The 23,672-nt window shown below is 42.4% G+C and overlaps 1 protein-coding gene across 4 annotated transcripts in view; it reads left to right on the top strand.

The window, feature by feature from the left end:
* Positions 1 to 1,587: 1,587 nt before the first annotated feature.
* The window catches only part of LOC100136128 (retinoic acid receptor RXR-alpha-A), a 261,205-nt gene continuing 239,120 nt past the window's right edge, over positions 1,588 to 23,672 (top strand). For all 4 annotated transcript variants that reach the window (XM_090234575.1, XM_090234576.1, XM_090234577.1 and 1 more), the window contains exon 1: positions 1,588 to 1,753. In XM_090234575.1, the coding sequence (XP_090090701.1) occupies positions 1,723 to 1,753 (31 nt within the window). In that variant the 5' untranslated portion in view covers positions 1,588 to 1,722. The remainder of the gene's footprint in view (positions 1,754 to 23,672) is intronic.

Raw genomic sequence — 23,672 nt, forward strand, 5'->3', positions numbered from 1 at the left:
TGTTCTAGTAATAAACTTTTGTTACTTCGACACTGTCTGGGTCTTCTCCTGAAACGTGATAGCAGGGCCATATTGAATAGCCATTAGAAGCATGTTGTACTACATTGTCAGGTGATAGAGTGTATTGACCTTCCTTAGCTAACCTTGAGCTGTCCACATATCAAATAGGCTTCTACATGTCCCTGGCCCAGATGTCATTTAAAAGATGGCATCATCTCATGCATTTCTGTGTCAGCCTGTCATGGGGAAGGGAAAAGGGAATATCATTTTAGGATAAATGGCACGGACACTGTTTTTCATTCAATGTGACATAAACATACTCTGTGAAAGCCATATTTGGCCCCAAAAAAATCAATCTAATCTGGTTTTCATGATCAGGTAACGCTCCTTCAAAAATATGCCTAGTAGATTAAACATTTGTGAATGTCACGTCTACACCCGCTCCGGTGCTTGACGTCTCCGGTTTACTAGCCACCAGTCCTGGCAACCCATTACATGCACCTGGCAACCCTCATTAAGCACACCTGCGCACCATCATGAGGCACACCTGGACTTCATCACTACCCTGATTACTCCCCCTTTTTATCTAGCACTCCCTACTATCACTCTTCAGGCAGTATTCATTCTGTGTTCATGTCCAGACTATTCTCTTGTTTTGTATCGCTCTGTTTATTATTAAACTCAGCACCTGCTTCCTGACTCCCAGCGTCATCGTTACAGTGAAGTTGTTTGAAATAACTAATTCAACTAACAGTCTGCAATATCCATTTTGGCAGATGCACGACTGTTTTCTCATAGTCTCCTTCGGTACGTAGTGCTGCTACAGATATCATGTGAATCATTTGTCATTGGTCGTCACATTATGGGTTTTCTGAATCAGCTGGGAATTAACAGGATCATCTGTCCTGCGTGTGTGCGGCAGTATGTGTGTTGGTGAACTGATGCTCGCAGTCCCACTGGTACTATAGTCACAGCCAAGCCACCCATCCCTCCTTTCTCATTACATTGCCAAGACAAGGTGATTTAGTTAATTGCCTCATTTGTAGATTGAAATATTACACATGGTATGTACTGTACAATGGGCCATTTTGAGCGCAAATTAATGGTCTTGTGCTGAATAGATTTTTTTTTTCTAGATTTTTTTTGCAGGTCGGAGATGTGGCAAGTCTCCAGACAAGTGATAAAACCACAATCTCTTGTTTTTTTCTTTTTTGGACACAACAAAATCTTGTACTATATTTTCTCTTTGCTCAGGGTGTGAACTTGAATGGTCAACTGAACGGTTATGGCGTCCATTAGTATGACATCCTGGGGTTGAATGTTGGCCTATAAAAGCCAGACGTGGTGTTTAAAAACAACATCAACAAACAGAACACAAACCTCTCCAAGCTGTGGCATTGTCCTGGACGGTGACCGTGGCATGAGAAAGTCCTGTTGGGGAATTTGGTCGTGCAATGCTCTCTGTCGATTGCTTTAGAGTTGAAAGAAAGCCAGGATTTCCTAATGCTGAGAATGGGGAGCTCTCAACAGATTGATCTGCAACAGGGGACAGCCCATTCTTTAGAACAGGCAGCAGACTAGAAACATAGAGCAGTGGAGTGGTGTGGGAGAACAGAGAGCCTGAGAAAGCCTCTTCAGCTGGGGTACGAGAGGGAGAGGTACAGACCTGTTGAACAGCCACTGACTGACTACATCCTGTTTGTCTTCCAATAGCAGCCCATCATGGACCCCTTCTACCTAGACATCCACATGGGTAAGTCAGTGTGCTCTGATTCAATTCACAAAATACATTTTAAGGTAATTTCCAATTGAGAGAACTTATGTAGCGTTTACCATGAATGCAGTTTCTGCTAAAGCGGGAACATTGCCTTTAAATTTCAATCACGCTGTTATGTGGATTTAATAGAGCCCTTAGTCTGAGGAGGTTTCTGTCTGTGGTGCTCTCTGTGGTCATCCTGTGGTTTGTTAGGTTTGTTATGGTCTATGACATGGAAGTAGCAGGAAATAATAATGCCCAAAACTGTGTTTGATGGGGTTTGTGTTTGTAAGGATAGGTTCATGGGTGGTTTGGCTAGATTATAGCCTTTTCATTTGGCATGTGACTGTATGTGGATACATAGAGCTGTATCTGCCCATCTATCTGTATCTGCCCATCTATCTGTATCTGCCCATCACAATGTATTAAAACAGTTTTCAAACACTGCAATAATCATTAATGCATGGATAACCTGCATAGCCTCAAAACAGACAAGATTGCTTGTTTCTGGTACTAAGACGTAAATATACTTTATGTACAGTGCCTTGCGAAAGTATTCGGCCCCCTTTGAACTTTGCGACCTTTTGCCACATTTCAGGCTTCAAACATAAAGATATAAAACTGTCTTTTTTTGTGAAGAATCAACAACAAGTGGGACACAATCATGAAGTGGAACGACATTTATTGGATATTTCAAACTTTTTTAACAAATCAAAAACTGAAAAATTGGGCATGCTAAATTATTCAGCCCGTTTACTTTCAGTGCAGCAAACTCTCTCCAGAAGTTCAGTGAGGATCTCTGAATGATCCAATGTTGACCTAAATGACTAATGATGATAAATACAATCCACCTGTGTGTAATCAAGTCTCCATATAAATGCACCTGCACTGTGATAGTCTCAGAGGTCCGTTAAAAGTGCAGAGAGCATCATGAAGAACAAGGAACACACCAGGCAGGTCCGAGATACTGTTGTGAAGAAGTTTAAAGCCGGATTTGGATACAAAAAGATTTCCCAAGTTTTAAACATCCCAAGGAGCACTGTGCAAGCGATAATATTGAAATGGAAGGAGTATCAGACCACTGCAAATCTACCAAGACCTGGCCGTCCCTCTAAACTTTCAGCTCATACAAGGAGAAGACTGATCAGAGATGCAGCCAAGAGGCCCATGATCACTCTGGATGAACTGCAGAGATCTACAGCTGAGGTGGGAGACTCTGTCCATAGGACAACAATCAGTCGTATATTGCACAAATCTGGCCTTTATGGAAGAGTGGCAAGAAGAAAGCCATTTCTTAAAGATATCCATAAAAAGTGTTGTTTATAGTTTGCCACAAGCCACCTGGGAGACACACCAAACATGTGGAAGAAGGTGCTCTGGTCAGATGAAACCATAATTGAACTTTTTGGCAACAATGCAAAACGTTATGTTTGGCGTAAAAGCAACACAGCTCATCACCCTGAACACACCATCCCCACTGTCAAACATGGTGGTGGCAGCATCATGGTTTGGGCCTGATTTTCTTCAGCAGGGACAGGGAAGATGGTTAAAATTGATGGGAAGATGGATGGAGCCAAATACAGGACCATTCTGGAAGAAAACCTGATGGAGTCTGCAAAAGACCTGAGACTGGGACGGAGATTTGTCTTCCAACAAGACAATGATCCAAAACATAAAGCAAAATCTACAATGGAATGGTTCAAAAATAAACATATCCAGGTGTTAGAATGGCCAAGTCAAAGTCCAGACCTGAATCCAATCGAGAATCTGTGGAAAGAACTGAAAACTGCTGTTCACAAATGCTCTCCATCCAACCTCACTGAGCTCGAGCTGTTCTGCAAGGAGGAATGGGAAAAATGTCAGTCTCTCGATGTGCAAAACTGATAGAGACATACCCCAAGCGACTTACAGCTGTAATCGCAGCAAAAGGTGGCGCTACAAAGTATTAACTTAAGGGGGCTGAATAATTTTGCACGCCCAATTGTTCAGTTTTTGATTTGTTAAAAAAGTTTGAAATATCCAATAAATGTCGTTCCACTTCATGATTGTGTCCCACTTGTTGTTGATTCTTCACAAAAAAATACAGTTTTATATCTTTATGTTTGAAGCCTGAAATGTGGCCAAAGGTCGCAAAGTTCAAGGGGGCCGAATACTTTCGCAAGGCACTGTATATACTGCACTGTTGGTAAATGGCGAGCCCAGATGTGCCGAATGCCTGTGAAATACTGTAGGCCTATTTACTTAGGAGCTAGATTTATAAACCCACTGTGGTATTATATGGCTTTATGATTTCAATAAACTAACTGTAGCAGGGCTGTTTGTCAAGTAAGCATTTAACAGACAGGAGGTGTAAAACTTGAACTATGATCCATGCTTTAACTGAGCCATTTGGCCTATCAACCAGGCTCAAGACAGAGGGGGGGGAACTATACAGCTGAATACATTCTAGCACATAAATAGTGTCTGTCTGACAGGGGTTTGGCAGGATGGACCGCGGGGAAGCGCTTGTGTGATTGTCAAGAGGGGCTTCGGAGTATTGATTTTGCAAGGGGGGCTGGCACGGGCCTCTGGAATGTGAGCTGCCTGCCATCGTTGCAATAGCCATGGTTGTTTTCAGAGGGCAGTGTAGGCTGCTTCGACCAGACGACTGCTGTGGGGAACACAGTAGTCCCTGGTCTATGGAACATGTAACAGAAGCGAGGTTTGGTATTACCTGGTCAAGGATTTTATATCCGTTTTACAATATAATTCATATTTCATGCAAAAATGAGAGGGCAATGCTATGGAATATTTCCTGCCAATATTCCAAATAAAACTACCTCAAGTACAGGCCAAGAAAAGTTAATGTGATTCGTTGCCTCTAATTGTACGGTAGTCAGGGTGCACTTTTTATTTTTATTTTAAGAGATATTTTGCTTTCAGTGAAATCTGCTCACTTTCGTTCTGTTTCCTCAGCTCAGCAAAATGTCAACGTCCTTTGGAAACCCCACATATTATCCAAGTTAGAAACCTTAACGGGACTCAAGGATTGTTGATGCAAGTGTATAGTCTACAATTTCACCATAACAATTTAATTTCATCATACTCTCTGGAGATTAGAAAATCATTCTAATGTGAAGTGACTGCTAAACTAATGTGGTAAGATAGAACATGTAGAAATGCAGACGTTCATGTCATAGGCCTCAAATAAATACAATCTCATCCACTTAGTCAGACTCTATGCTCTCTCCTGCACAGCTGTTTGAGATTTCACTCTCCGGAGTTTATGATAATAAATTGGTCAATCATATTCCACCATGCTACGGATGTCATTTATCAAATCTTTCATATATAGACATTGCTTTTCATTTCATTTTGGAAATTGAAAGTGTCATACCGTGAGGAAAAAAATTGCTACGCTCTTGAATTCTACAGTGTGTACATCATGTAAAAGCCCCGGTCAGCATTATGCTGAAATTACCTGTTTGAATTTCATCAGATTTAATCTCCGGTAATACAGTGGCCAGGATAATGTCAACAAAATTCATGCTGTATTACTGCACAGTGGTCCTGAAATGTAGTGGTAATTGCTGGTACATGTACTTTTTTACATAGAAGCCACAATATGATAAATGAAAAAAAAAACTTTTAAAAGCATAATACGAGGGACCTAGTATTTTCAATGTTTTCTTACCTCTGCTCTCTATTTTTCTTATACTGTACCTCCATCTGCTACCTCCATGTCATCTCTCTCCTCTCTCTCCTTTCTCTCTTCACCTCTCTCTCTCCCTCCATCACTCCACTCCTCTCTCACTCCCCCCTCTCTCTCTGGTGTGGAAAGTTTGTTGTCAGGCAGGCAGGCAACAGTGTCAGGGGGCTGGGTAGTATTGATCGGAGAAGTGTGTGATGATTATGGGCTGTGACAGCCCACCGTGTGGACCTGCTCAGGGATGAGCACGCCCCCGCGCCCTGTCTCCCATATGAGAGGCCCGGGATCACTCTTGCACAGCCTGCATCATTCTACACGAATCACTGCCCTAGGGGACGGCATGCGCTGCAGCAGGCGCAGGGGAAAGTAGCACTGGGAGGTATGGGAAGAGGCTCTGTCTGTCTACAGTGTGTTAGGGAGAGGTTCTGGAAACTTGAGTTCAAATCAAATGTTATTTGTCACATACACATGCTTAGCAGATGTTAATGCGAGTGTAGCGAAATGCTTGTGCTTCTAGTTCCGACCATGCAGTAATATCTAACAAGTAATCTGACCTAACAATTTCACAACTACCTTATACACACAAGTGTAAAGGAATGAATAAGAATATGTACATAAAAATATACAGTGCCTTGCGAAAGTATTTGGCCCCCTTGAACTTTGCGACCTTTTTCCACATTTCAGGCTTCAAACATAAAGATATAAAACTGTATTTTTTTGTGAAGAATCAACAACAAGTGGGACACAATCATGAAGTGGAACGACATTTATTGGATATTTCAAACTTTTTTTAACAAATCAAAAACTGAAAAATTGGGCGTGCAAAATTATTCAGCCCCTTTACTTTCAGTGCAGCAAACTCTCTCCAGAAGTTCAGTGAGGATCTCTGAATGATCCAATGTTGACCTAAATGACTAATGATGATAAATACAATCCACCTGTGTGTAATCAAGTCTCCATATAAATGCACCTGCACTGTGATAGTCTCAGAGGTCCGTTAAAAGCGCAGAGAGCATCATGAAGAACAAGGAACACACCAGGCAGGTCCGAGATACTGTTGTGAAGAAGTTTAAAGCCGGATTTGGATACAAAAAGATTTCCCAAGCTTTAAACATCCCAAGGAGCACTGTGCAAGCGATAATATTGAAATGGAAGGAGTATCAGACCACTGCAAATCTACCAAGACCTGGCCGTCCCTCTAAACTTTCAGCTCATACAAGGAGAATACTGATCAGAGATGCAGCCAAGAGGCCCATGATCACTCTGGATGAACTGCAGAGATCTACAGCTGAGGTGGGAGACTCTGTCCATAGGACAACAATCAGTCGTATATTGCACAAATCTGGCCTTTATGGAAGAGTGGCAAGAAGAAAGCCATTTCTTAAAGATATCCATAAAAATTGTCGTTTAAAGTTTGACACAAGACACCTGGGAGACACACCAAACATATGGAAGAAGGTGCTCTGGTCAGATGAAACCAAAATTGAACTTTTTGGCAACAATGCAAAACGTTATGTTTGGCGTAAAAGCAACACAGCTGAACACACCATCCCCACTGTCAAACATGGTGGTGGCAGCATCATGGTTTGGGCCTGCTTTTCTTCAGCAGGGACAGGGAAGATGGTTAAAAATGATGGGAAGATGGATGGAGCCAAATACAGGACCATTCTGGAAGAAAACCTGATGGAGTCTGCAAAAGACCTGAGACTGGGACGGAAATTTGTCTTCCAACAAGACAATGATCCAAAACATAAAGCAAAATCTACAATGGAATGGTTCAAAAATAAACATATCCAGGTGTTAGAATGGCCAAGTCAAAGTCCAGACCTGAATCCAATCGAGAATCTGTGGAAAGAACTGAAAACTGCTGTTCACAAATGCTCTCCATCCAACCTCACTGAGCTCGAGCTGTTTTGCAAGGAGGAATGGGGAAAAAATTCAGTCTCTCGATGTGCAAAACTGATAGAGACATACCCCAAGCGACTTACAGCTGTAATCGCAGCAAAAGGTGGCGCTACAAAGTATTAACTTAAGGGGGCTGAATCATTTTGCACGCCCATTTTTTCAGTTTTTGATTTGTTAAAAAAGTTTTAAATATCCAATAAATGTCGTTCCACTTCATGATTGTGTCCCACTTGTTGTTGATTCTTCACAAAAAAATACAGTTTTATATCTTTATGTTTGAAGCCTGAAATGTGGCAAAAGGTCGCAAAGTTTAAGGGGGCCGAATACTTTCGCAAGGCACTGTATGAATGAGTGATGGCTGAACGGCATAGGCAAGATGCAGTAGATGGTATAGAGTACAATATATGAGATGAGTAATGTAGGGTATTATTATATAAAGTGGCATTTTTTGAAGTGGCTAGTGATACATTTATTACATAAATGTTTCCATTATTAAAGTGGCTGGAGTTGAGTCAGTATGTTGGCAGCAGCCACTCAATGTTAGTGATGGCTGTTTAACAGTCTGATGGCCTTGAGATAGAAGCTGTTTTTCTGTCTCTCGGTCCCAGCTTTGATGCACCTGTACTGACCTCACCTTCTGGATGATAGCGGGGTGAACAGGCAGTGGCTCCGGTGGTTGTTGTCCTTGATGATCTTTTTGGCCTTCCTGTGACATCGGGTGGTGTAGGTGTCCTGGAGGGCAGGTAGTTTGCCCCTGGTGATGCGTTGTGCAGACCTCACTACCCTCTGGAGAGCCTTACGGTTGTGGGCGGAGCAGTTGCCGTACCAGGCGGTGATACTGCCTGACAGGATGCTCTCGATTGTGCATCTGTAAAAGTTTGAGTGTTTTTGGTGACAAGCTGAATTTCTTCAGCCTCCTGAGGTTGAAGAGGAGCTGCTGCGCCTTCTTCACCACGCTGTCTGTGTGGGTGGACCATTTCAGTTTTGTCCGTGATGTGTACGCCGAGGAACTTAAAACTTTCCACCCTCTCCACTACTGTCCCGTAGATGTGGATAGGGGGCTGCTCTCTCTGTTGTTTCCTGAAGTCCACGATCATATCCTAGGTTATTTTCCTGACACCACACTCCGAGGGCCCTCACCTCCTCCCTGTAGGCCGTCTCGTCGTTGTTGGTAATCAAGCCTAACACTGTAGTGTCGTCTGCAAACTTGATGATTGAGTTGGAGGCGTGCATGGCCACACAGTCATGGGTGAACAGGGAGTACAGGAGAAGGCTGAGAATGCACCCTTGTGGGGCCCAAGTGTTGAGGATCAGCGGGGTGGAGGTGTTGTTACCTACCCTCACCACCTGGGGGCGGCCCGTCAGGAAGTTCAGGACCCAGTTGCACAGGGCGGGGTCGAGACCCAGGGTCTCGAGCTTAATGACGAGTTTGGAGGGTACTATGGTGTTAAATACTGAGCTGTAGTTGATGAACAGCATTCTTACATAGGTATTCCTCTTGTCCAGATGGGTTAGGGCAGTGTAATTGCGATTGCGTCGTCTGTGGACCTATTGGCGCGGTAAGCAAAGTACCATGTGGAATAACATGAGTCTCTACCGCATTTAGATACATTTCAGATAATCCATTGTGATTCTGGCTTAAGAAATCAGAATCAGGAAATCACGAAATCAAGGGTACTTATGCGCTCTAACAGTCTGACCTGTTGCTGCACTAGAAGTAAATGGTACCACTTTGACATCAATTACTCCATTAACGCGGCAAGGTAGCCTAGTGGTTAGAGCATTGGACTAGTAACCGAAAGGTTGCAAGTTCAAATCCCCAAGCTGACAAGGTACATCTGTCGTTCTGCCCCTAAACAAGCAGTTAACCCATTGTTTCTAGGCCGTCAGTGAAAATAAGAATTTGTTCTTAACTGACTTGCCTGGTTAAAAAAAACGCAAACAGAAGATGTCAGCATTCAGAAACTCTCAGCTTAAGCTGTGTTAGACAATGCATTTTACCTCAAGTAGACCTAGCTTTTTGTCTTAGCTTCCAAACAGAAGGAACAACTTTAGACAGACTCTCCAACTTGATGGGTGTTCTGCTTTGGATTTGGACTCGTACTGAGTGATTTATGCAGAGTTGAATGAGAAACAAACATTGTGGCTCTTGCATCCTCTGGTACTGTGAGTAATCTCACTATGTGTACTGTTCAGGGCCCAAACTAATGAGAGGGATTGACTGAAAGCTTTCAAATGAAATCCATTTCAAACACTAAAGCTCGCTGTTCTGCTTGTGGAAGCATTCAGTATGGCCGCTAGTATAATTGAATCCAAACGTGTTTGGTTTGATTGTCCACTTGTGCTCTTTTGCTGTTGAAAAGGTTATGTGAACCACACAAGCCCTGAGAGAAAACAGCTTTGTGTTTTGTTCAATCTCAAGTCTACAGTTCGTCGATTTCATTCTGCTTTCTTTGGTCTGCTGAAGACAGAGGAGGGTAGAGAAAGAAAAACTGAATAGAAAAGAGAGAGAAACAGAATACAAGATCAACAGAGAAAGAAAATGTTACACTGCCAGCATACTGCCTGTGTTTTTTAACAAAGCCTTTTTATACAATGCTGCTCATTTCACAAATGGATAAAAATGTGTAATTGCATTTTAATGAGGATTACGGCTGGGAATCGAGATCAGTGAATAAGAGAAGGGTTCTATGCTGAGGGGACAGAAATGTGCATTGTGCTAACTGAAGGTCGCTTCTGTAAAGAATGGATGCGGGATAGATTGACCATGTCACTTTCTGATCTGCTTTAGGTCAGGGCCAAACAAGATTGTCATCATTATAGAAGTTTTGTTTTCTTTAGTATTTGGACTGAAATGCATGTTATGTGGGCTGACATGAAATACAGAAATAGTAGCTTGTAGGCTACCTTTCTAACCAAACTGGAGAAACAAAACTGAAATAAATATAGCCCTAACAAAATGTGGAGTAAAATGTTTAGTTGTTTATGTTGACATCTTCAGGCTTACTGTTCTCGTTGAATCCTGGACAGGGTTAGCAATCATCATTTTATTGTAATTCATTGGTTCTGTGGGTGTGGATTTGCTGAGAACTAACTGAAAACCAAATAATTACATTGCGGTTAGGGATGGGCACGGTTAATCAATATCCGGATATCAGAACAGAGGTTAGTTGAGGTACATTCTTGGCCAAATTGGTTTGGGTACTTTCAGTTACTGATGAAACAGGAAAACACTCCAAGTAGGCTTTAAGAAGTCTGTGGAAATCTAATTTATAAGCCTATTCTCCTCATGTTGTTAAACCAGAAGAAACAAACGTGTGCTGAAATCGAAAACTCAAGTCTCGAGGACTGAGATTAGGCTCTTAAGAGACTCAGTTTGAAGGAAAATGAAGAATGATGACCTTTACGTTCTAATAGGTTTAATCAGAATTGGATGTTATTTAAGTATGAGGGAACAGTTGTTTGGAGCAAGTACCTTATTGTTGGTGGAACATAAAGGCCCCATGCAGCCACAAATTAGATTTTTCTGTGTTTGGAAAAATAATGTGAAATGGTGATAATGCCCTTTCAGTGTAAGAGCTGTTTGAAAAGACCACCTGAAATTTCAGCCTGTATTGATGGGATGGAGTTTTGGCTTGCCTGGTGACATTAGGTAGTTAATAGACCAATAAGAATAGAGTTACAAACCTGTCTGCAGACCTGTTAGTTTTTCTTTAAGAATCCCTCCTGTTCTCCACTTATTACCTGTATTAACTGAACCTGTTTGAACTCGTTACCTGTTTAAAAGACACCTGTCCACACACTCAATCAAACAGACTCCAACCTCTCCACAATGGCCAAGACCAGAGAGCTGTGTAAGGACATCAGGGATAAAATTGTAGACCAGCACAAGGCTGGGATGGGCTACAGGACAATAGGCAAGCAGCTTGGTGAGAAGGCAACAACTGTTGGCGCAATTATTAGAAAATGGAAGAATTTCAAGATGAAGGTCAATCGCCCTCGGTCTGGGGCTTCATGCAAGATCTCACCTTGTGGTGCATCAATGATCATGAGGAAGGCGAGGGATCAGCCCAGAACTTCACGGCAGGACCTGGTCAATGACCTGAAGAGAGCTGGGACCACAGTCTCAAAGAAAACCATTAGTAACACATTACGCCGTCATGGATTAAAATCCTGCAGCGCACGCAAGGTCCCCCTGCTCAAGCCAGCGCATGTCCAGGCCCGTCTGAAGTTTGCCAATGACCATCTGGATGATCCAGAGGAGGAATGGGAGAAGGTCATGTGGTCTGATGAGACAAAAATAGAGCTTTTTGGTCTAAACTCCACTTGCCGTGTTTGGAGGAAGAAGAAGGATGAGTACAACCCCAAGAACACCATCCCAACCATGAAGCATGGAGGTGGAAACATAATTTTTTGGGGATGCTTTTCTGCAAAGGGGACAGGACGACTGCACCGTATTGAGGGGAGGATGGATGGGGCCATGTATTGCGAGATCTTAGCCAACAACCTCCTTCCCTCAGTAAGAACATTGAAGATGGGTCGTGGCTGGGTCTTCCAGCATGAAAACGACCCGAAACACACAGCCAGGGCAACTAAGGAGTGACTCCGTAAGAAGCATCTCAAGGTACTGGAGTGGTCTAGCCAGTCTCCAGACCTGAACCCAATAGAAAATCTTTGGAGGGAGCTGAAAGTCCGTATTGCCCAGCGACAGCACCGAAACCTGAAGGGTCTGGAGAAGGTCTGTATGGAGGAGTGGGCCAAAATCCCTGCTGCAGTGTGTGCAAACCTGGTCAAGCACTACAGGAAACGTATAATCTCTGTAATTGCAAACAAAGGTTTCTGTACCAAGAATTTAGTTCTGCTTTTCTAATGTATCAAATACTTATGTCATGCAATAAAATGCAAATGAATTACTTAAAAATCATACAATGTGATTTTCTGGAATTTTGTTTTAGATTCCGTCTCTCACAGGTGAAGTGTACCTATGATATAAATTACAGACCTCTACATGCTTTGTAAGTAGGAAAACCTGCAAAATCATCAGTGTATCAAAGACTTGTTCTCCACACTGTATACAGTACAGTTTGTGTATTCATTCTGCCGATTCTGTTGAAAACGTTTCTTAAAAGTAAGCAAATGGAACGGGATAAACAACTGAATTTGTCCAATAGAAACTCTCATTAGCAACTGATGTACTAATGATTACACCTTAGATCAGCTAGATACAGTTGAAGTCGGAAGTTAACATACACCTTAGCCAAATACATTTAAACTCAGTTTTTCACAATTCCTGACATGTAATCCTAGAAAACATTCCCTGTCTTAGGTCAGTAAGGATAACCACTTTATTTTAAGAATGTGACATTTCAGAATAATAGTAGAGAGTGATTTATTTTAGCTTTTATTTATTTCATCACATTCCCAGTGGGTTCACACACACTCAATTAGAATTTGGTAGCATTGCTTTTAAATTGTTTAACTTGGGTCAAACGTTTTGGGTAGTCTTCCACAAGCTTCCCACAATAAGTTGGGTGCATTTTGGCCCATTCCACCTGACAGAGCTGGTGTAACCAGGCCTAGGCCTCCTTGCTCACACACGCTCCTTCAGTTCTGCCCACACATTTTCTGTAGGATTGAGGTCAGGGCTTTGTGATGGCCACTCCAATACCTTGACTTTGTTTTCCTTAAGCCATTTTGCCACAACTTTGGAAGTATGCTTGGGGTCATTTTTCCATTTGGAAGACTAATTTGCGACCAAACTTTAACTGATGTCTTGAGATGTTGCTTCAATATATCCACACAATTTTCCATCCTCGTGATGCCATCTAATTTGTGAAGTGCACCAGTCCCTACTGCAGCAAAGCACCCCCACAACATGATGCTGCCACCCCATGCTTCACGGTTGGGATAGTGTTCTTCGGCTTGCAAGCCTCTCCATTTTTCCTCCAAACATAACGATGGTCATTATGTCCACACAGTTCTTTTTTTTCTTCATCAGACCAGAGGACATTTCTCCAAAAAGTACGATCTTTCTCCCCATGTGCAGTTGCAAACCGTAGTCTGGCTTTTTATGGCGATTTTGGAGCAGTGGCTTCTTCCTTAATGAGTGGCCTTTCAGGTTATGTTGATATAGGACTAATTTTGCTGTGGATATAGATACTTTTGTACCTGTTTCCTCCAGCATCTTCACAAGGTCCTTTGCTGTTGTTCTGGGATTGATTTGCACTTTTTGCACCAAAGTACGTTCATCTCTAGGAAACAGAACGCGTCTCCATCCTGAGCGGTATGACGGCTGCATGGTCCCATGGTGTTTATACTTGCATACTATTGTTTGTACAGATGAAGGTGGTACCTTCAGGCATTTGGAAATTGCTCACAAGGATGAATCAGACTTGTGGAGGTCTACATTTTATTTTCTGAGGTCTTGGCTGATTTCTTTTGATTTCCCCATGATGTCAAGCAAAGAGGCACTGAGTTTGAAGGTAGGCCTTGAAATACACTTCTCAAAAAAAAAAGGGAACACTTAAACAACACAATGTAACCCCAAGTCAATCACACTTCTGTGGAATCAAACTGTCCACTTAGGAAGCAACACTGATTGACAATAAATTTCACATGCTGTTGTGCAAATGGAATAGACAACAGGTGGAAATTATAGTCAATTAGCAAGACACCCCCAATAAAGGAGTGGTTCTGCAGGTGGTGACCACAGACAACTTCTCAGTTCCTATGCTTCCTGGCTGATGTTTTGGTCACTTTTGAATGCTGGCGGTGCTTTCACTCTAGTGGTAGCATGAGACGGAGTCTACAACCCACACAAGTGGCTCAGGTAGTGCAGCTCATCCAGGATGGCACATCAATGCGAGCTGTGGCAAGAAGGTTTGCTGTGTCTGTCAGCGTAGTGTCCAGAGCATGGAGGAACTACCAGGACACAGGCCAGTACATCAGGAGACGTGGAGGAGGCCGTAGGAGGGCAACAACCCAGCAGCAGGACCGCTACCTCAGCCTTTGTGCAAGGAGGAGCAGGAGGAGCACTGCCAGAGCCCTGCAAAATGACCTCCAGCAGGCCACAAATGTGCATGTGTCTGCTCAAACGGTCAGAAACAGACTCCATGAGGGTGGTATGAGGGCCCGACGTCCACAGGTGGGGGTTGTGCTTACAGCCCAACACCGTGCAGGACGTTTGGCATTTGCCAGAGAACACCAAGATTGGCAAATTCACCACTGGCACCCTGTGCTCTTCACAGATGAAAGCAGGTTCACACTGAGCACATGTGACAGAATCTGGAGACGCCGTGAAGAACATTCTGCTGCCTGCAACATCCTCCAGCATGACCGGTTTGGCGGTGGGTCAGTCATGGTGTGGGGTGGCATTTCTTTGGGGGGCCGCACAGCCCTCCATGTGCATGCCAGAGGTAGCCTGACTGCCATTAGGTACCGAGATGAGACCCTTAGACCCCTTGTGAGACCATATGCGTGTGCGGTTGGCCCTGGGTTCCTCCTAATGCAAGACAATGCTAGACCTCATGTGGCTGGAGTGTGTCAGCAGTTCCTGCAAGAGGAAGGCATTGATGCTATGGACTGGCCCGCCCGTTGCCCAGACCTGAATCCAATTGAGCACATCTGGGACATCATGTCTTGCTCCATCCACCAACGCCACATTGCACCACAGGCTGTCCAGGAGTTGACGGATGCTTTAATCCAGGTCTGGGAGGAGATCCCTCAGGAGACCATCCGCCACCTCATCAGGAGCATGCCCAGGCGTTGTAGGGAGGTCATGGAGGCCACACACACTACCGAGCCTCATTTTGACTCGTTTTAAGGACATTGCATCAAAGTTGGATCAGCCTGTAGTGTGGTTTTCCACTAATTTTGAGTGTGACTCCAAATCCAGACCTCCATGGGTAGATACATTTGATTTCCATTGATAATTTTTGTGTGATTTTGTTGTCAGCACATTCAACTATGCAAAGAAAATAGTATTTAATAAGAATATTTCATTCATTCAGATCTAGGATGTGTTATTTTAGTGTTCCCTTAATTTTTTTGAGCAGTGTACATCCACCGGTACACCTCCAATTGACTCAAACGATGTAATGCGTCTGTGTGTAGCTGGTGAGATGAGGACAGCAGATATGAGTAATGAAAGCAATTTTACTCAAATATAACAATACACGTCGTATAAATACAAGGCCACAAATACGGACCGCAATACAATAAACAATTACTCACAAACAAACATGGGGGAACAGAGGGTTAAATAATGAACAAGTAATTGGGGAATTGAAACCAGGAGTGTAAGACAAAGACAAAACAAATGGAAAATGAAAAGAGGATCGGCAATGGCTAGAAGGCCGGTGACGTCGACCACCGAACGCCGCCCGAACAAGGAGAGGGACCGACTTTGGCGGAAGTCGTGACAAATGATGTCAATTAACCCATCAGAAGCTTCTAAAGCCATGACATCATTTTTTTTAATTTTCCAAGCTGTTTAAAGGCACAGTCAACTTAGTGTAGTTAAACTTCTGACCCACTGGAATTGTGGTACAGTGAATTATATGTGAAGTAATCTGTCTGTAAACAATTGTTGAAAAAATTACTTGTGTCATGCACAAAGTAGATGTCCTAACCGACTTGCCAAAACTATAGTTTGATAACTAGAAATTTGCAGAGTGGTTGTAAAACTTGTTTTAACTACTCCAACCTAGGTGTATGTAAACTTCTGTCTTCAACTGTATATAATCTTCCTATACCTACAGTATATGCACTGGGCCTTGTGAGGTCCATAGATGAGAAAAGCAGTTGGCCCAGAGGTTGGGGTCACAAAAATAAGTCCACCCAAAAGAGCAGTTAGATTCATCACATCTTGTATCACAGACCTTATCTATCTTAACAGCTGTGGATGGATCCAGCTGGCTTCTGTGTGAACGTTACACACCAAAGAGGGACTATCCCCTCGACTTGACTGAGGAGGAGGAATGGAGGATGAACATATCGATGTAGCAGATAAAGCCGGTTTGATCCAGATTTGACAGTCCACCACCACCCCAAGGCTGGGCTCCCACCCAATCAGCCAGGCCAGGTTGTGACTAACTCTAAGCAGCCCAGGGAAGGAGGTTGAAGCCGAGAGAAAATCAATCCCAACTACCTGGAATCAATAGCAATAATGGAGACGCTCTTGTTTGGCCCTGACCTCAAGCAGACAAATGACGGAAGACGTGAGGAATCCATCCTGCTGGCTGGGGGCGTGGCAAAAGGAGCCAAGGACAGCAAATGAAATGTAATTCCATCAAGTTGACGAGCGCCTGTTTATGAGCTGATTCATGACTCAATATCCATTTAGTCAAATTATTCGTCCGGTGATGAATAATGCATTTCAAAATGAAATGTTACCCTTTTGTCTTGGTTGACACTTGAACCCCTCTAGTAACCATAAACATGTTTTTGCGTCATACGTTCTTTGTTGAGTTAATCCTTTAACTGGATATGGACGCGGTCATTAACACAGACTTTGTGCTGTCAGTCAGTGGGCCAATAATTGACTGTGTGACTGCAGTGTTTATTTATGAAATACTGTCTGATGTTTGTCTGACTACAGCTAACTTCGACATGCTCCTTAAAGCTGACCTTGCCCATCTGGTTTAATAAGCACCAGTTTAGCTTTCATATGGTATCTCATCAACAGTATATGACACAGTTAATCAGGAATAATCCACATATCCTAATAACCCTAGGGATGGTGGGCTTTCCCAATGTATCGCTTATGTTCGACAGCAATGGGGATCATTGCTAGTGCTTGAAAGTGTGATAAAATAACAGAAAGAGAGGAAAAAAATGTAAAAAGTGAGAGTTCTGTTTGAAGAAAGAAGCTTAGCACAGTGGGGAAATGAGCCCCAGCAGAGTGTCATTTCCCCTTAGAATGGAGAGCAATTAGTCAACGCACATTAATGACTCCGACAAGTCCCGCGTGGCTGCCTGCCGCATCGCAGCTGATCGCATCTTTATTTGGTTTAATATCACAATGCTGAGGGGAGTCAGCACAATATCACAGAGGAAGAGCGAGAGAAGGAGGAGGCAGAGGATAGGAGGGAGGGGTAGATTAAGCTAATAAAGGTGGAGAAAAGGAAGAGATGATGGGGAAATGATGAAAACCAACAAACATGTAGCTTTACTAAAACGTGCCTTCATCAGAACTGTGAATTTGTAACATGACAGATGAATTAGATTTCCAGTTCAGCAGAGGTATTATCTTTCTCCAGCAGTCCCTCTCTCCCGCCCTCTCTCCCTCCCTCTCTCCCTCCCTCTCTCTCTCTCCCTCTCTCTCTCCCTCTCTCCCTCCCTCTCTCCCTCCCTCTCTCCCTCCCTCTCTCTCTCTCTCTCTCCCTCCCTCTCCCTCTCTCTCTCCCTCTCTCCCTCCCTCTCTCCCTCTCTCCCTCCCTCTCTCCCTCTCTCCCTCCCCCTACTCTCCCTCCCTCTGGATCCCAGTCAACACACTTAATCCCATATCTTTCCATTGACTCATGCTGCTAGCATGAATGTGGTTCTTATCTGACCAACACTACATTACACCATATAACTGATTCTCTTTCTGTTTTGCATCAGAAGCACGATTGGCTGGAACCTGTGACATTTGACAAAGGAGGCAATTAGGCAAAGGCAGTTAAATGTAGCCATGTCTCAATTAAACCGCTTTGCCACAACGAAAGAGAGTACGGATATTAGAGTTGTGATATGGGATTCATGAAATGGGATCAATGTCCTGAATATGTGACACACTATCATTGTAAAAGAGTGTTCATATTGGACGTCTGCCATGAATATCAATTGTGCAGATCTGTTCGTAATTATTTTCCATGTGTCACCATTTGATCAGCAAACCACCAAAAGCTGTGGTGATGGTGAAAAGCTTCAAGTTCCTCAGCGTACACATCACTGAAGACCTGAAATGGTCCATCCACACAGACAGTGTGGTGAAGAAGGCGCAACAGCGCCTCTTCAACCTCAGGAGTTGCACCGTCCGCTATCCACAGGGCTCTCTCTCTTGGTGGTGCAGTCAGCCCAATGCATCACTGGGGGCACACTGCCTGTCCTCCAGGCACCTGGTGTCACAGGAAGGCCAAGAATATCATCAAGGACCTCAGCCACCCGAGCCACGGCCTGTTCACCCCGCTACCATCTCGAAGGCAAAGACAGTACAGGGGGGAACACTGGTCACTTGAATTATATTTACGTACTGTTTAACCCACTTCATATGTACACTGAGTATACAAAACATTAGGAACACCTGCTCTTTGCATGACAGACTGTACAGGGGAATCCAGGTGAACGCTATAATCCCTTGTTGATGTAAATCCACTTCAATGTAGATGAAGGGGAGGAGACAGGTTAAAGAAAGATTAAGACCTGAGACAATTGAGACATGGATTGTGTAAGTGTGCCATTCAGAGGGTGAATGGACAAGACACAATATTTAAGTGCCTTTGAACGGGGTATGGTAGTCGGTGCCAGGCCCACCGGTTTGTGTCAAGAACTGCACCGCTGCTGGTGCCTTCAGAAAGTATTCACAGCCCTTGACTTTTTCCACACTTTTTCCACATGGATTAAATTGAGAGTTTTTGTCACTGAACTACACACAATACCCCATAATGTATAAGTGCAATTGTGTTTTTTTTTTTACAAAGTAACTAACAATGAAAAGCTGAAATGTCTTGAGTCAATAAGTATTCAACCCCTTTGTTAAGTCAAGCTTAAAACAGTTCAGGAGAAAAAAATATAATAACAGGTTGCATGGACTCGCTCTGTGAAATAATAGTGTTTAGCATGATTGTTGAATGAATACCTCAGCTCTGTACACCACACATACAATTATCTGTAAGTTCCCTCAGTCGAGCAGTGAATTTCAGACACAGATTCAACCACAAAGATCATTGAATCTAATGCCTCGCAAAGAAGGGCACCTATTGGTAGATGTGTAATAATTTAAAAAGCAGACATTGAAGATCCATTTGAGCATCAGGAAGTTATTATTTACACTTTGGATGGAGTATCAATACACCCAGTCAACAACAAAGATACAGGCGTCCTTCCTTACTAAGTTGCCAGAGAGGAAGGAAACAGCTCAGGGATTTCACCATGATCTCAATGGTGACTTTTTAAAACATCTACAGAATGTAATGGCTGTAATAGGAGAAAACTGAGGATGGATCAACAACATTGTAGTTACTACACAATACTAAATTGACAGAGTGAAAAGAAGGAAGCCTGTACAGAATAAAAAATATTCCAAAACAAGCTTCCTGTTTGCAACAAGGGACTAAAGTAACACTGCAAAAAAATGTGGGAAAGCAATTAATTTTTTTCCATGAATACAAGCTATTATGTTTGGGGCCAATCCAATAAAACACATTACTGAGTACCACTCTCCATAGTTGTAAGCATGGTGTTGACTGCTTCATGTTATGGGAATGCTTGTAATTGTTAAAGACTGGGAAGTTTTTCAGAATAAAAAAGAAATGGAATGGAGCTAAGCACAGGCAAAATCCTAGTTCAGTCTGCTTTCCACGAGACAGTGGGAGATGAATCCACCTTTCAGCAGGACAATAACCTAAAACACAAGGTCAAATCTACACTGGAGTTCCTTACCAAGAAGACAGTGAATGTTCCTGAGTGGCCGAGTTACAGTTTTGACTTAAATCTATGGTAAGACCTGAAAATGATTGTGTAGCAATGATCTACAACCAATTTGACAGAGATTGAATCATTTGAATAGAATAATGGGCAAATGTTGCATAATTCAGGTGTGGAAAGCTCTTAGAGACTTACCCAGAAAAACTCACAGCTGTAATTGCTGCCAAAGGTGATACTACAGTCTTAACACAGGGGTGTGAATACTTATGTAAATTAGATATTTCTGCGTTTTGTTTCAATAAATTTGCTACAAAATAAATAAACATGTTTTCACTTTGTCATTATAGGGTATTGTGTTTAGATGGGTGAGAAAATATATAATATTTAATCCATTTTCAATTCAGGCTGCAACACAACAGAATGTGGAATATGAATACTTTCTGAAGGAACTGTATATATATTTATATTCCGGACTGACATTGCTTATTCTGATATTTCTTCATTTTTGTGTGTATTGTTTTGTATTGTTAGGTATTACTGCACTGTTGGAGCTAGATACCTAAGCATTTCGCTGCACCTGCGATAACATCTGCAAAATATGTGTATGTGACCAGTAAAGTTTGATTTGACTTGATTTAGCTAAATCATATTTGTGGTGGTACAGAAGCGGTACAGTATGAGGTTTATTGAATAAACAGCTTTTTTAGTTTGTTCTCCCTCAGTTCTCCTATCATTCAGTCGCCAAGGCCATCTCTGTTCTGGACTCCTTGCCGGAGAGTTCAAAGAGAGGTCCCTACAGCTGTGCGTCTCCAGAGAAGTCAGAGGGGGCTGGGGAAACCTGGGGGGGTCACATGGCCCACCACCTGATCAGAGTTACTCAATCGCCACTCACGTCTTGATTTCCCAATGTTCTACCCTACCCGGACTCAAAAATCTTTTCATCAGGCCTGCTGCTTTAATTTGACCCATTGAGACATACAGCCAAATCTACCCTCTCACTCCGCCAATAAAGTTTGATACTCATTGGTGTTTTGAGGATGTTTAAAGTTATAGTCCGTGCTAATGTGTGATCTGAGGGATTTATTTATGGCAATGCAGTGCAGCCTGATGTTTTAAAAGCCGCTAGTGTCTGAAGGGATGATGCAGTATGGAATTGAGGTGACTGCTTGGAATGCTGGGCGGTAAATGTATTGCTCCTTCCATTAGGTCCTGAGTGCTCCGTTTAACTCGGAAAACCTTGGGGAGAAACCTCACACATAAACCAGATTTCACAGAGGAATGGCTTAATGTAAAGGAGAATCATAAAGTTGGAAAATTCCCCTTGTAATTTTTTGGGGTCCAAAGTAATAGCTTTTACATTTTTGAGTGCTTAGATTTGCCCTGGCATGTTTCAAATAGTAAGGACTGGGTTGAAAAGTTAAAGTTGAAATGTATATTTATTTAAACTTTTAAAGGCACTGTGATGCCGTCTGGTTATAGTCAAGGATCTTCTGTCCCCTTTAGGAAAAACATACCCTCTCAATACAATAATGCAATATGAACAACCTTGGAAAAGCTTTTTTTATTAGTGCAAGAGGTAAGAAAGAAAGAAATCTGTTTATGTAATATCTATGTTATATTAGACTATTACAAATTTGGTGAGAATCTTTATACAAAATTTTACGACTGCCCGGTCCCGCTTTAAGTGACATGCAGCTTATAAAGGCTTCATAAAGCCATGATAAATTGTATTTTTATTTTTTATTTCACCTTTATTTAACCAGGTAGGCTAGTTGAGAACAAGTTCTCATTTGCAACTGCGACCTGGCCAAGATAAAGCATAGCAGTGTGAACAGACAACACAGAGTTACACATGGAGTAAACAATTAACAAGTCAATAACACAGTAGAAAAAAAAGGGGGGAGTCTATATACATTGTGTGCAAAAGGCATGAGGAGGTAGGCGAATAATTACAATTTTGCAGATTAACACTGGAGTGATAAATGATCAGATGGTCATGAACAGGTATATTGGTGTGCAAAAGAGCAGAAAAGTAAATAAATAAAAACAGTATGGGGATGAGGTAGGTGAAAATGGGTGGGCTATTTACCGATAGACTATGTACAGCTGCAGCGATCGGTTAGCTGCTCAGATAGCTGATGTTTGAAGTTGGTGAGGGAGATAAAAGTCTCCAACTTCAGCGATTTTTGCAATTCGTTCCAGTCACAGGCAGCAGAGTACTGGAACGAAAGGCGGCCAAATGAGGTGTTGGCTTTAGGGATGATCAGTGAGATACACCTGCTGGAGCGCATGCTACGGATGGGTGTTGCCATCGTGACCAGTGAACTGAGATAAGGCGGAGCTTTACCTAGCATGGACTTGTAGATGACCTGGAGCCAGTGGGTCTGGCGACGAATATGTAGCGAGGGCCAGCCGACTAGAGCATACAAGTCGCAGTGGTGGGTGGTATAAGGTGCTTTAGTGACAAAACGGATGGCACTGTGATAGACTGCATCCAGTTTGCTGAGTAGAGTGTTGGAAGCCATTTTGTAAATGACATCGCCGAAGCCTTTATAAACACTACATAAATGTGTTACAAATCATCTATAACTATATAGCATGCTTTATAGAGGGCTCATAAATGTGGCATAACTGTGTGACATAACCATCAATGTTTTCTTGGTTTAGTTTTTCCAGGTTTCGGGTATCCCCCATTTAAAAAATAGATCATTCTTTAATAGAAAAACAACAGGTTTTGGATGGGATTTTCTGTGTTCACAACAGTGCTTAAGCCACGTTAGGGAATGACTTTTGAGGTCTGTGATATATCTAAGAAACGTTGATGTTTGATTGTAGTTGCCCTTCAGTATTGTTTGGTTAACAGGTTTTCTACAGTGCAGTAAGCGCACGTGATGTGATTCAGCCGCCAATGGAATGGGGGGAGTAAAAGGCCTGCAACACTCCATATTATTCAGAGCCCCATGAAATGATACCATATGCTGTATACATTCTACAAACACTACTGAGTATTCCCTACAATACTTTTACTACGCCACCCAGAATAGTTCTTGCTCTAAGCCAATATGTATCCCATCAGTGGAGGCTGCTGAGGGGAGGACGGCTCATAATAATGGCTGGAACAGAGCAAATGGAATGGCATCAAACCATGTGTTTGATGTATTTGATACCATTCCACTGATTCCACTCCACTATCACTTCCATTATCACAAGTCCATCTTCCCCAATTAAGGTGTCACCAACCTCATGTGTATAAAATATAAAATAAAATATAAAATTATTTGTGTTATGGGCATTCATTTTAAAAGCTACATTTAATGCTAATGTCACTTAAATATGAACAAATATGAATCATTGTTAATGTTTAGACAATTATTTTGTATCTATCATGAATGGTTATTGACACTTTTCTACTATTATGTGGGGGACTTTTATTTTGGGAAAAAAAATGTGCCCCGGAATACTTTTTAGTGTTGCTGACAAGACGCTGATCATGTGATGAGTTCGTAAATCAAATGCCCACTTGTGCTGCCACTGGAAAGCAAAAAGAAAGTAAGTTAACCTTTATTTATTGTAATTTAAATTAGTTTGTAGTAAAGTGTTGAGTTATATTACATACTGTAGCTACCTCAATTGTTATTTCAAACAATTTCGGTGACTTCACAGCAATTTCTAGCTAGCAGGCTCAGCTGAATAGAT

Source organism: Oncorhynchus mykiss, chromosome 5 (assembly GCF_057628025.1).
Source record: "Oncorhynchus mykiss isolate SJ-2025 chromosome 5, ASM5762802v1, whole genome shotgun sequence".
Taxonomy (NCBI): domain Eukaryota; kingdom Metazoa; phylum Chordata; class Actinopteri; order Salmoniformes; family Salmonidae; genus Oncorhynchus; species Oncorhynchus mykiss.